The sequence below is a fragment of the Panthera pardus genome, unplaced genomic scaffold, assembly GCF_024362965.1.
Source record: "Panthera pardus isolate Hobbes unplaced genomic scaffold, ASM2436296v1 HiC_scaffold_10, whole genome shotgun sequence".
NCBI lineage: Eukaryota > Metazoa > Chordata > Mammalia > Carnivora > Felidae > Panthera > Panthera pardus.
In genome coordinates this window covers 26,640,786-26,654,880 of record NW_026526655.1, presented here as the reverse complement: position 1 = coordinate 26,654,880, position 14,095 = coordinate 26,640,786, and the positions used below count along the sequence as shown (strand labels likewise).

Genomic DNA, 14,095 nt, shown 5'->3' with positions numbered 1-14,095 from the left:
TTATTTTTGGCTCTTGGAAGCAGAAAATTGCATGCCTTTTTTTCTTTTTCTTTTATTTGTTTGCATTTTCTTTCCCTAAATGCTTCATCTCCCTACCCCTCCTGCAGTGAACCTAATGTCCTCGATGACTCCCAGGGCCTGGCCGCCGAGGGCAGCCTCTCTAGGTACAGTGTCAATGCTACCTGTCTATTGGTGTCTGTGCTGGGAAACTAAGCTGTTCCCTGTCTCCTCTGTCTCTCTGTCTCTCTGTCTCCTCTCGCCCCCGTCTTGATATCTATTTCCATTTCTTACCCTTTGTTGCTCATGAACACACGAGCCTGGAAGTCAAAGGTGTAGCCTCCTTCATTTTCAGCTTCAGAGCTTAATCACGAATGGCCTAAAAAGCTTACTTAAAATTAAAAAAAAAAAAATCTCTGGAGTTCTTTCAGGGGCTTGTCCCATGGACGTCTAAAGTTTGATATGCTAAATGTTAATTTTATCCCACCGAATCATTCCCTCCCACACTGATATCCCTTGAGAACTGTTTTTCACAAGCCTTTTAATACAACTCCCCATCATCAAGCAGCCCCTTATTAAATGTAGCCAGGTCTTTTAGCTAATAGCATGGATGGTAAGAAGACAAACAATGCTGCTATGATAAACGTAGCAATGTCAATACAATTTCTATAATTCCCTCTCTTCGATGCATGCTATGTGGCAAGCTATTATAGTAGCTTGTTCAAACAGCACGTAAAAAGAATGTCCCAGCACAAAGATGACTCCCAAACTTGCCATGAAATATCAGACACAAACATTTCTTGGTAAGTAAGAAAAGTCTTTTGATGCAAACAACAAAATGCCTTGGCTATTGGTTTAAAGCATCAGAAAGGGGGACTGCACCTTTAACACTCAGATAAACCACGTCACACATCCCTAATCTTGTGCTGTTGATTCACACCTCTCAACTAATCCTCATTAGGGGTAATGCTTCTTGTTCATTCTAAGAGTTCCTTAGTTCCATCTCAAGAGAAAACATTCCCTTCCAGGTCTGCATTATATAGTGAGTACAATACAACGTGTTTATTGCTTTATCACAAAGATGAGGAAATGTTGAGAGGCCGTTCCTGTGAAAGGGTGTTCTTTGTTTTCTTTGCATCTTGTTCAGATTTCACATTTTCTTTAGCAACTGAAAATGGGAAATTTAGTCCATCATCGGGTGTATCATTTTTTTTACTAGACCCATAATTCATGACATTCATTTGTGTTTGCGAGCCCTTGCCTTGACAGATCAGTCTCTTATTGGTGGTAAATGTGGAAGTGCTGCAGCGTGTGCAGACTTAATTCCATTATCAAGAGCTTTGGGGATGAGGAAGAACAAGACGGTCTCAAGACGGTTTCCTTTCATTGTTCACCGTGTTTGAAAAGATCTGAACCAAGTCTAGCACCACGACCACTACTTTCAAAGAAAGCATTTGTTTGATGCTTAAAATCACACTTGAGACAACAGATCGTTGATTAGGAGATAAGTTCAGTGGCCCACTGAGAATGGAAAGGATTAAATCAGACTTCCATTCGGCCAGGGCTTTTCTAATTAGGCCAACTTCTACTCTTGCCGAGTCAATACTAGCTCAGGTTTGGTGAGAGAAGGCAGGGATTTGAGTTGATTTTTACAAACTCTCCAAAGGATTTAGTCATCTCTAGCAGGTTCAGGATTCAAATTGCTGACCTTGGGGTTATCAGAACCAATCTGGCTTGGGTCCAGTACCAATGGGAATAAAACCCAAAGTTTTTGCTACATGAGACTGAATCAGAGCCAAAGCTATAGCTTTTTATCTACATCTGAATTAGTCAGTCATGTGAGGACTTTGGGGACGGTTTTAGACCAACTGTTGTTGATCTGTGGTTCCTGTAACTGGCATGTTTTTGTTCTGGGTGTTAGCCACCCAGCCTCAGTGGTGGTCATTAAGAACAGAGAAGATGAAGCATTCACTTTGGATTCTAAATAACTCTATTAATGCAGAGGTATTCCACCAGCCAGTAGCACATCCACCTTTGCCATATACACTGCAAATCGTATTTTTTAAACTCCATCACGTCACCAAGTTCTCTTTGGAGGAGAGGAACTTTTGGCATTTACTAAGAGGTGGGTTTATAAAATAGAATAGACACTTATTATATTTGGTTTCCAGGCTTTCTTATTTTTGACATGAAACTTCTTTAGGTTTCAGACTCTTAAGATCCTAAAGAAGCAGTAAGGCATTAACAACGGCAATTGTATTTAGCACACACCTGAGCACTCAGGCCCTAAAATACACCCAAAGTAGTCCTAAGGAAAATCTGGCTCCAAAGCTTAAAGGATGCCAGGAAGCATGCCCAAGGGAAAGTAATACAAGCTGCTTCTCCCCCACCCCCCAACGTTTTGGTACTTTCTGGAGATTTGCTTTTGAAAGAGCAATTGTTGTAGGTCAGTGGCACACGTTGGCCTAATGGAAAAATGAGGAAGAGACCAAAAAAAAAAAAAAAAAAAAAAAAAGGAAGAGACCAGATAACTAAGGTGATCTGATGCATAGGTAGAAAAGAATAAAAACTCTACAGACCTTTTGAAAATTTCTTCCAGGACTTTTTTTCTAACCTGTGCTATCTGCTTTCTTTTAAATACTCATCATGGGAAATATCAGCCTGTTAGAAGTACTACACTATGGAGCAAAGATTCTTTCTCTTGGAAATTAATAAACGGGATAAAATAATATCCCATGAGTGATTCTCTTCTTTTGAGAGTGTTGCTCTTAGAGGCATAGAAACTCACTGTAGATGTTCTCTCTCTGTATCTGCCCCTAAATACACACACTGTGAATCATGTTTTCTCTCCAGAAGAATTAAACATACAGAAGTTATTCAAGCACTTTAGCCTGGATGTGTATACTGGAAAATTAGATTTTGTTTGGACACATTAGAATACTTTTAAAGGCACAGATTAACAGTCAATTATAAATTTTAGAAAAATATTATAATGCTGTTTGATTCTGTAAGGGTAACTTCAATCACAATGAAAAATAAGAACGTGGCTCAAGTTTGAACAAGCCTGGGTGAGACAAAATGAAGATAACCTACTTAGTAGAACCCATGTCTTGATCATCCACATTTTCAAAGTATGAAAACTAGGCAAGTACTCTCCAAGTACTTAGAAAAATATAGAAACCTTTTCATGTAGCTGAGAATGAACAGCTAAGAAAATGTGTGTTGTGATACACAGATACGCCCTTTGCCATGCTATCTCAGTTCTTACTGGCTATCTAAAATCCAGACTATTCTCCCGTTTTACTCTTGATTCTAGCCACTAATCTCTAAATTCTGTGGCATTTAAAATACATTTTCTGGATGTTGTTGAGGGGGTTCTGGACAGACCCCGTCCAGAATGTGCTAGTGGATTATTTTGAGCTGAGGGCACTTGAGACCCCATGGCATCAAGGGAAACTTTTGTCCTTCTTGAACCACACTGCAGAATCTAAATTGGGGGTCTTTCCCAGAATAAGTGTTATTAATAGAGATAAATTTTATCTGAGCAACCCATCTGTATGGCAGAGCAAACATCTAATTACAAATACCTGCTCTTCTTATTGCCCTGGGAAGTACATACTTTTCCTCTGGAATCCCAGACCCCAAGCCCCTTCTACTTAGTTCAGAATAACACCTATACCTCATTTTGCCTATCTTTGGAATTCCCATGTCTATGTGGATACCCCATATGTGCACTATTAAATTTGATTTTCTCCTGTTAGTCTGTCTCATGTCAATTTGATTCTTAGTCCAGCCAGAAGGACTTTTAAGTGGACAGAAATTCTTGCTCCCGACACTGTGGAGGCTAAGTAAATTTTAAACAATGCTCTTTTATTGGGAAAGGGAGAAGTAGAATTTGGTCTCCTGTTTGTATCCCTGTTCTCTACAAATGCTTTATAGCTCCTTTGGTGCAGGCTTTATGCATTCCTATCACAAGGCAATCACTCCAGGTAAATGGCTATGCTTTGTGTCTCGTATTCCGCCTCTAGATTTCTCTAACGTATTAAAATTGAAACTAAAAGCATAGGTGAAGGCAATGAAAATACTAATTCATTTTCCTTGTGCTAGTCTCACCTACAGCTTCCACTTGTGAAATATATTAATGTCTCAATCTATACTTTTTTTGTAATTTAGGATAAATGATATGAATTGTTATCACATTTTTGCATATTATATTTTCATTACATTACTGAATATCCCCTTATTCACCTCTCCTTTCTTTTAAGAAGTACCATTTTGGTATATGTCCCACTCAGGAGATGCATACACATTTCTACACTATAATCCAGGCCATCAGGCTGAAACAGGGGAAAAGAGGTCATTTGTGCCAGAATTGTTCTCCTAACATTGTCTAAACTTCGCTAGCTTATAAATTACTTCCTTGCATTTTGAGTAAGGTGTTTTTGTTTTTCATAGACAGTTGAGTCAAAATTCTGCTAAGCCCCAAGTGCATGTACTTCTCTGCAATCCAGATCATTGTATGGTTTGCCATGGTGATGTTTTTCAGTGACTCAGAATACAAAGGATAATTTTAGCTTCAATTTAGAAAGTTTTATTTCCTTTTATCTCTATTGTCTTAACCTATTATTAGTTAACCTCTTCTATAAGTTAACCTATTCTACTGTCAAACAGTAGAAAATCAGCCATTTCTCATTCCCAAGATTAAAATTTACAAGAAACCAGTTTCCTTTGGAGAGGTGCATAGGGCAGACACCTTGGTCTGCTCCAGGTTGGTTTTAGTATTGTACATTCTTATGGTCACAAATCATAAATGCTACATTCTACTAATACAGTACATGACTCAGAGAGAAGCTAAATTGAAACTCCTTTTTCTATGCAACTCCAATTTGGTATAGACCTGAGAGAAAGAAATGTGTTCTGCATAAATTACTTCCATTATTAACTTCTCTGGCTGCTTATTATTAATGTGGCCTAAGTGTACACACTTAAGCCAGACTTGGATGTCCCCAGTACCAACATGTTAGCACCACATGTTTAGGGAGAATATAATTTATTAGCTGGGATATACTATTTCCAAGGACATGTTCTGTAATTTCATCTTTGATGTGTACATTCCGCTGATGAAATGCTAGATCATTTACATAGAACAGCTAATTGCTAAAGCTATAAACTTGATTCATTTCTCAGATATAAGCCTCTCTATCCATAGAGAAAATTTTTATGCTTATGATCCTCTCTTGGAATAATCATCATGAAATTACCATTATGCTTTGACATTTAACACTCCCTGAGTAACGTGTATTTTTTTTCTCGTACCATTTTTTTTTCTCACAATCTCAGATTACTGAATAAAAATGAGACAAGTGGACTGCCTCAATTTCATTTTCTCAGCCCAATTGTTTTCAAGACATTTTATAACCTACTTCCTTTTAGCGTTCTAGAAGCAATAAACTCATTACAAATATCAAATGTAAAACAAAGAAGCATGTTCTATACATCCCTTTTCATGTTCAAACCATTTTACATCAACTAACTTCTTTTCTCTACCTTAATGGGAGGTAGGTGGTAAGTATTAACCTCCCTTTTTGGCCAAGGGAACTGAGGTAACATTTAGATGTCAATGAAGAAACCATGCCAAAGAGAGCTTTGCTTGGTATTTGAGAGAAACTTGTTTCTACTTTTGTGCATATGTAATTGAATTCTCTTTCCAATTTAAGACACATGTTAAAATGTATAATTAATAAGGAGATGTCACTTCAAACAGCAACAGAGTCTGGATTGCTTATCAGAATTTATTGCATTGTTCATTTGGATAATTTTCATAGAAAGGTCATATATGATACAAGGTCATATATGTATAAAAGTAATGTATATTGATCTTTTGAACTTGACATTAAAGAGACAAGAATGTTTAAAAAGCATCTGTTTTGGGGACTCTGGAACTTCGTATTGTGTATCCCAAATGGCCAATTATGATATACTTACATCCTTATTTCATAAAAACTTTGATAAACTCCATTTGGGAATCATTAATTTTCTTCTAGTGGAAATATGAGTAAGACATTTAAAAAATGACAGATATGACTATCAACCATACGATGGTTAACTAGTTGTTAACAGGGGAAACATCTGATTGTCCATCTTGCCATCAATTTCTCTCCCTGTAACTACAGCTAGATACTTTAGATAGTTCATTTAAAAAAAATGGAAATGAATGAATATAGTCTTTCTTTTTCCTGGACAGTTGTTGACTAAGGATTCCTCTGTGGAATGTTTTACTCTAAAGTCTATTTGTAGATGACTCTCCTTTTGCAAAGGCAAAGCAGTAATTAACCAAATAAGCACATTGGCATCATCTGTAGGATTACAATGTTCTCTGGGGCACAATACATTTCCTTTTTTCACCCCCCGTTTTCCAGTATAAATACCTATTATACATGCATGCAGAATGAAAATGGATCATGGGCCCATGACAATATTTTCCATCTCACCCGATACTGAAATAGCGACCACTGTCAATAGTCATTTTTGCATATAAAATGCACACATACACAGCAAATTTGGGGGGAGCAGGTGGTTGTTTTATAAACTGTACAATATGTTTGAGTGCAGCTACTCAATATTACTTAATTAAGCTTCTGAGTTCTACTGATAGCTTAATTATTTCGCCGGCCTTTTAAATCTAAAATCTTTTTTTAAAAAACATTTGAATTGTCTACCCATGTGACTATCCATTTACTCAGTGGTCACAGAGACTTCAGGCTGCAAACATGTGTTGAATGTGCCCCTTCACCCAAATGGATTCTGTGTCTGATGTGTTTGATATGTCCATCTTACTTTCATTTGAATTGAAATTTTAAAGAAGGTGTTCCCATCCATGTGATAGAGTTGTTTGTGTTTGTTTGTCACCACCTTTTCCCCTCCCCTTGGAAAAAAAAAATTGAGATTAGAATATGACATCTTTAACTTTATGGTGGCTTCCAAACCAGGGGTGTGATCGAACCAATGTTTTGCTCAATGATAGATATGGCATCAGTGACTGAAAACAAAATCTCAATTTTGGCAGCGTGGGGCTGTAAGGCCTCGTTCTCCCTCCCAAACCCTTGAAATCTCCCATCCCAGGGATCCTTTCCCGACCTTCCTTCAAAGATAATGGTATCTTTGAAGTGACTGTTTCATATAAGTGATTTTGGCTACCACCCACCAGAGGATGGTCTTCTGTAGTCTCCGCAGGGTCCACACTAACACTGTTGATGCTCGACAGGGTGGCAAGTGTCCAGAGTGAGCCTGGCCAACAGAACCTCCTCATTCAGCAGCCACTGGGGAGGAAGAGGGGCCTGAGGCAGGTAAGCAGACCCTGAAAGGGCAGGAGAGTGATCCTACGAAATGAAAGCTCTATTTAATTTTTAATGCCCACCTGTATTCAGATCATATATTGCCTTCCCACCTGAAATAAGCTGTACAGAGCAACTTTAAAATGTGGTAAGTACTTGGGCAAGCTGACAGTTTTAGTTCTATGTTGGCTTTGAATCTTATTAGCAAAGCTGATGACTTAGTAAAGTAAGTAGGCCTCTACGTCTGTTCCCTATTCAGAAACCTTCTTGTCCAATCAACCTGACTGAGCAAGGAGGGCTGGTAATAAAGTTGATTTAAGGCCTGTTTCTGTATACAGGCATACACGTACTCATTTCCAGAGTAATGATTCAGGTTAAAATCGAAATCAAAGTAAAGATCATCTTTATAAATTTCCTTAGGTGGGGTTCCTTTACTTTTTAAATACAAATTTAAATGAGCCTTTGCACTGTTGCTTTGATTGGAGCTTCTCAACATTGATTTGGGTACCAGATGCTTTCTCAGCATCTGAAGTTTTTTCATGAACTTCCCCTTGAGAGTTATGAGCATGTGTTTAACTATGACTTTTAGGTGAGTAGAGGCCAGTTGGTAAGCAGTAATTCTGAAATTCCCACATGACTGCTTGAAATTATGTTAATCAATGTCCTTAGGATATGTAAAGAACTTAAAGGGGATGCCAGATTGAAATACGCAATAGTTACATATGCAGAAAGAAGTTTAATTTATCAGCTACAGATATAAGCATCCACAGAAACCCATACAGAATACACCATAGTCAGAATCCTCTGAGCACAGAGTTTCCTGCCAGGCAGTCAGACCCTTCTTGCCAGCTTTATTCTGCCTGTTCTCTTTAGCTAAGACGTCCTCTACTATCACGTCAGAAGACCCAGACTGAACCCAAAAACCGCCATGGGGCTCGGCTGTCAACCACCCGCAGGAGCATTCAACCTAAAACGAAGCCATCTGGTGAGGCCTCCTGTGTCCCTTCTGACTGTACCATTGACACATTGATGTCATGCAACCCAGTCAGGAAGGTCTGTAGACCCTGAGCGCATGCAGATGAGCATACCTATGGGAACATTCTAGGATAAGGGAAGAAGTCACCCAGAACACTTTAGTGCTTTTTCTTCTTTTCCCGTTTCCTACCTATTCCTACCCTATGAACATAGGGAAATGGAAGAGTTCAAGGTAAACCATGAATGCTATGAGATTTGACTCTAGAAAGTAGAGGAACTGAGTTTGTATCTTACTAAAGACAATGAAATGATGAATAATAGGGACTTTGAAGTCTTGTTGGTAGTTGTTATGAGTGATAACCAAGTTCCCCTAACCCTCTATGGAAATCTTGTATTAAGCCTTTTATGTAAAAATGATTTTTTTCTACCCAAGTCCTACTCTTTATAGGAAAGAAGGTGAAATCAAAACATGTACCTGATAGTCAAATATGTTCTCATTTATTAATAAGCCAGCAGTGTCTTCATAAAGAAAAGCCAGGAAACAGTGGTCAAAGCTAATTTTTAAGCACTGACAACATATTTTTTTTCCATATTTACTGCTCTAATTCTGACCTACAGCGGATCAGAAACGTTCTGTGACCTTCATTGAGGCTCAGCCAGAGCCAGCAGCTTCCCCAACAGAAACACTTCCTGCTATAGGCCAGCCACAAGGCTGCAGCCCAGCTCCATCTAGGAAACCAGAAGGAATGGACAAACCAGTCCTCACGTCTTCCCCTGCTATTGTGGTTGCTGATCTTCACAGCCTGTCTCCCAAGCAGGTGAGGGCTCTACGGAAACTGGCAAGGCTTGCTCCCTGCCCACTTATGTCTATGAGCAACATGGATATGCAAACTTATTACATTTAATTTAAGTCTGAGTCTGTAACATTTTGTTACCCAGACAGACAACGGTCCTCTCATCATGAACAAGAAAATCCATATAAAGTATATGGTCAGGAATACAGCTGCTTAAGAAGGAATAAGAGAAACCTTGGTATTCTTTGTTATGAAAAACCTAAGAGAAAATATTTCCCAGCTAAAATAACCATTGAAAACCAATATATAATACCTGGTTGAAAGGTGGTTCAATTTAAAAGGAAAATAAAGTTACCAGTTTAGAAGCCTTAAAAAAGAGAGCCTTCTGTATCCTATGAGATGAGAGGAACTTCCTATTCTGACCTTTTTCCTCATTGTTTTGATATTTTTCTTGTGGTTTTAATTTTTTTTTCTTCTTCCAATGTTTTATAAGTGAATTCCTATAGGTCCCCATGTTCTTCCCAGTGGTATTTAAAGAAGGGGCAATGTCACTACATACATTGTATAGTTGTTAACAATTAAAAAGCATTGTAACACCATCCCATCCTATTACCTCACAGTCTACAAACAAGGTAAGAGGGCAAAACAAAACAAAACAAAAAAACCCGCTCATGCTACAGATTAGAAAACAGAGGCTTACAAAGTTGAAAGGGCCCATAGAGGAGCTCACATATGGCAAATGCTACAACTGGGGACTGGCCGTGTGATTTCTTATCCGGTTTCAGATAGACAACAATATTTTTGATGCTCTTCCCTGGCACCTATCCTACCTTTCCATGATGTTATGATCTTTTTGGTCACAGAGTGAGACCCTCCCCGCTGAAGAAGGAGAAAAGAAGGAGGACACAGAAGTGCAAGGTGCTACAGCACACAGCCCCCTCTCTACGCAACTCTCAGACCCTGATGAATTCACAGGCCTTGAGACATCCATCCTCCTACAGCACGGAGACACCGTCCTTCACATCAGTGAGGAAAATGGCATGGAGAACCCCCTGCTGTCCAGCCAGTTCACTTTTACGCCCACTGAGCTGGGGGAGACTGATGTAGACCTAGATGAGTCTCATGTTTAATTCTGGATCTTGTAAGAGTGGCAGGTGTAGACGAGATGTGGGAGGGATCGCTTTGCTCAAAGGTGACTACTTTTGCTCAGAAAAGATGAAGACACAGCACTTTACATCCAACGGGTGACACAAATCTCAGTAGATTTTGCTGCTAATGCGCACATTGTTTCATAAACACCTTTAAAAAATCAATGGCTAAGATAATTTGGTTGTGTGAAGACCATAAAAACCAGGGAAGAATAAGAGGAAAGAGCCATTTCACTGCACATTGTTTATGATTCAAAAAGCCTTGAGCAGTTAAAAATATATACTATTATGGAGCTGCTTACCTAGGAATATTAACAAATAATATGTTCTAAAAAGAGAATGCAATTTTTGAGATTACTCACATTATACATCTCATGCAAATGTTTATTTTTATAGTTTCAAAAATATTAAATCAGGTGGCTGTATGCATAGCAATTTACATAAAAATAATAAGTAAGGAAAATATTAGTTTGAGGAGACTAAATAATAAATAAGCCTGCAGCCACTTTTGCTTTGACCAACAATACAGCCATTTACAAAAAGAAAATACTATTTTTAAAGCTGTGGATTTTTCAATATTTATTTTTCAACCGTCATTTACCTTGCATGTTGTAAATCAAAATGCTAATGCCCTAAGATCGTTCCATTTCATAATCATGTTAGAGAGAAAATATTCTAAAAATTACCACACAATTTTGAATTAAGAACCTAAACAGCCTATACTATAATGAAAACTAAATGTAAATATTCTAGCTGGAAATGTATGGTATTCCTACTTCTAGCCATTACCACATCAATGCCAAGATGAGGAGATATTGGGAAATGTGATTCCAGTATCCTGTGCCTGCCCTCGAGGGTATATTTTTAGATATTGAGGTTATTGTTGTTAGAATTGGTTTGGTAAAATAACTTTTTCTCAGTGTTAACCATATTCTTATGATCCTTTAGACATCTATGTTTATGAGGAGAAATGATAAAGTGAGCAATCTCTTCATAGGCACAGTCGGTTTGTGTACTTTAACCTGAAGTTCAGTTACTTCAAGAAGAGCATAAAACTTAGAAAACTTGTGAGGCCATATCCAGTGTGTTACTGATCCTGCAGTAGGGCTTGGCATCATATAGTTCAAAACTGAATTTCAAAATTTTAACAGTTTACATTAGAAAACTGTTACATAACTACTAAGCATATAAAAACTCATATATGTATGTAAATTGGTGCGTGTATGCACACACGTGTGTGTGTGCATCTTCTAGTCCTCCAACTGAAGTTATAGATTTTGATTACATGGCAGTGAATCGAAAATACATTCTGTATGCTTAAACTTTTAACTACGTTGGCTATGAAAAGTATGTTTATAGAGAGACCTGCTAAACTCACCCAAATCACAAAGGAGGATTATTTTTTGTTGTTAAAATTCCTTATTAAATAGGCATTGCTTATGTTGTGATTTATACTTTCAAATATTATTTGGGGTTTTGTGTCCCATTTCCTAAGAGAATGAAAGACACCTGTGGGTTAAAGATAATGGACAAAATGAAAACTTTCACATCTAAAACTTCAGAAAACAGAGGTGGTAAACGGCCTCTTCAAAATTTTACAAAATTTTCAGATCATTTACTTGATGCTGAATTAATTCTCGAGTGCAGAAATATATGTATAAGGTGGCTTTATGATTCTTTCTAAGCTGATATATTTTGCCTGTTAAAAATTATGCTGCTCAATTAGTGTTAGAGGCCTTACGTTTGGTAATTACAAGTGTCTGGGCTGTATGAGTCTCTATATGTGTGCACTTTGTTCCAGCTTTTTGGTTCTCGATTCAAATTCTCTATGTATAATCGTATCAAATATTTAAAAAGTAAAGGAGTCAAAAAAGACTTGAAAAAATGACAAGAATTCTAAATACCTTTATATATATTTAAAAAGTATTGGGCTGTTTTGAACACGATTATACTGGCATGTCTGCGTTTCAGCCCGACTCCTTCATTCTAGTGGTACGGAAGTCTGTTGGAAACTTTTTAATAAGCTAAGTATTGTTGTACCTTGCAAAAAAGCCTCCACTCTGAGAAACCGGGCCTTACGGAGTGGGAATGTTTTCAGACTGGGACTGCTGAGGTTTTGCAGATGTGTGCATCTGTTCCATTTAAGGTGCCCTTAAATGTGTTGAATGTAATGTGTTGAATGTTTCTGTGTAATTGATAAAGTATTTATATGTATGTGCATAAGATTGTCACAAGATGTATTCTCAGGAGTACTGTTACCTGGAGTTTGAAAGAATAACTATTTAAAAAAAAAACAGTTGGGGAAGATCAGAAAAAAGTTCAAGATAACACGTTTTTGTAATGTTCAAAACATTAGTGAGTATATGACTAAAAATTATTATATATGGTAAATACAGATTGGTAATACTAGATTATTTCTTAAGCTACGATGCTTAATGATATTTATCTTGTTTAAAGGAAAATCAAAACAGGCACCTACTTCCCATGTGTAAAACACTGGACTAAACCAAGAGGTTGCTTCTTCTGAAATTAACTTTGGAAAGACCTTGGAATAAAAATGTATCATCCATGACAGTGGGTGTAGATTTATACCACTCAGATTCAATTAAAGCAGTTCAAATCCTGGATACAGCATTTTCTATAGCAAAACATGTTACTTTCATTTTTCAGTATTTGCTGTTTTTTATAATTCTATTAGATAAGTTATTTGGTTTTTCCAAAAAGGAAACTGAGTTACTGAGTGCATTGGGACAAGTCACTGAGAACCATAGTGGCAAAAGGCATGAATGGGCAGGACAATGGTGGAGAAAAAAATGATGTGGTGTTTGGGGAGAGGGGGTCTGGTTAGGGCTTGTTGGCTAGGCTGGGAACAACTGGCTTGCTATTTCAAGCCTGCAAGAGAACATTAGGCAGGGTGACATCTCCCTTCTTTAGTACCTGTCCCTTTAGTCAATGAAGAACATTCTTCACTCTGCAGCCTAGCTGTAAGACGATATAAGATGAGAATAGGGTGTATATAGGGACCAAGAGGGAAAAAAAGGGTCATAAGTGGAGTTACAGTCCAAAATGCAAACTAAATACCCTTCCTCAAGTTATACAGGATACTTTATTAAGCCTCTGGAATTTGCTGCTATCACACTGAGTCATGCTGTTGCCCTGTGACCTCACACTTCAATTCCATGGCCTTGTCTTGGCAGTGAGTAGAAAGTCCCACTTCCTTGCTTACTTTAGTGGGTCTCAACTGCAGCATTTCAGAAACAAAGTTTGGTTTGACACTCAGGACAATAAAAACAAGGGCAGAATGTATTTGGAAAAGCTTAAGACAAATTTACTTCTATTATTTCAGGATCATTTAGCATTACAGATCAATGTACCTCCATGATATTTTTCAACAGTCACTGTGACTACAGGATGAAAATCCTTTATTAGCCATTTTATAGGTAAAAACAAAAGATTGATTACACAGCCAACTTCCCTTAGATGACTATGAAGTCTGTGATGAATACTGAATGACCAAAGAGCATGGAAAAAATGCATATGAATATTGAAACGTTTATGAAAGATATTTATGAAAGATATTAAGACCTCTGTGTTTGAATATGCACATATAATAAAATAAAGCTAAAAACATTTAAGATGCCTGATCAAGTTTCATTTCTCATTTTCAACATAGGGAATAGGTTAACTCATTCAGAAGTTTTCATTTTGGAACCCTCGGGAGTGCTTTGATGTCTCTTCTCAACCCCCAGTCTCCAGTTCTTCCCTCCAACCCCAGATGAGCTCCGTTTTGCTTAAGCTTTCCACCCCTATCTTTCAAACTAAAGCAGAATGGATATATTGGGAAACA

General features: G+C 37.7%; 1 protein-coding gene across 1 annotated transcript in view; it reads left to right on the top strand.

Moving 5' to 3' along the window:
• UNC80 (unc-80 homolog, NALCN channel complex subunit) overlaps positions 1-13,883 on the top strand; it is a 225,344-nt gene extending 211,461 nt beyond the window's left edge. Inside the window, 5 exon segments of the mRNA XM_053905349.1 lie at positions 108-164; positions 7,262-7,343; positions 8,205-8,316; positions 8,925-9,124; positions 9,964-13,883. Coding sequence (XP_053761324.1) covers positions 108-164; positions 7,262-7,343; positions 8,205-8,316; positions 8,925-9,124; positions 9,964-10,230 — 718 coding nt within the window. The 3' untranslated portion in view covers positions 10,231-13,883.
• The last annotated feature ends 212 nt before the right edge of the window (positions 13,884-14,095 follow it).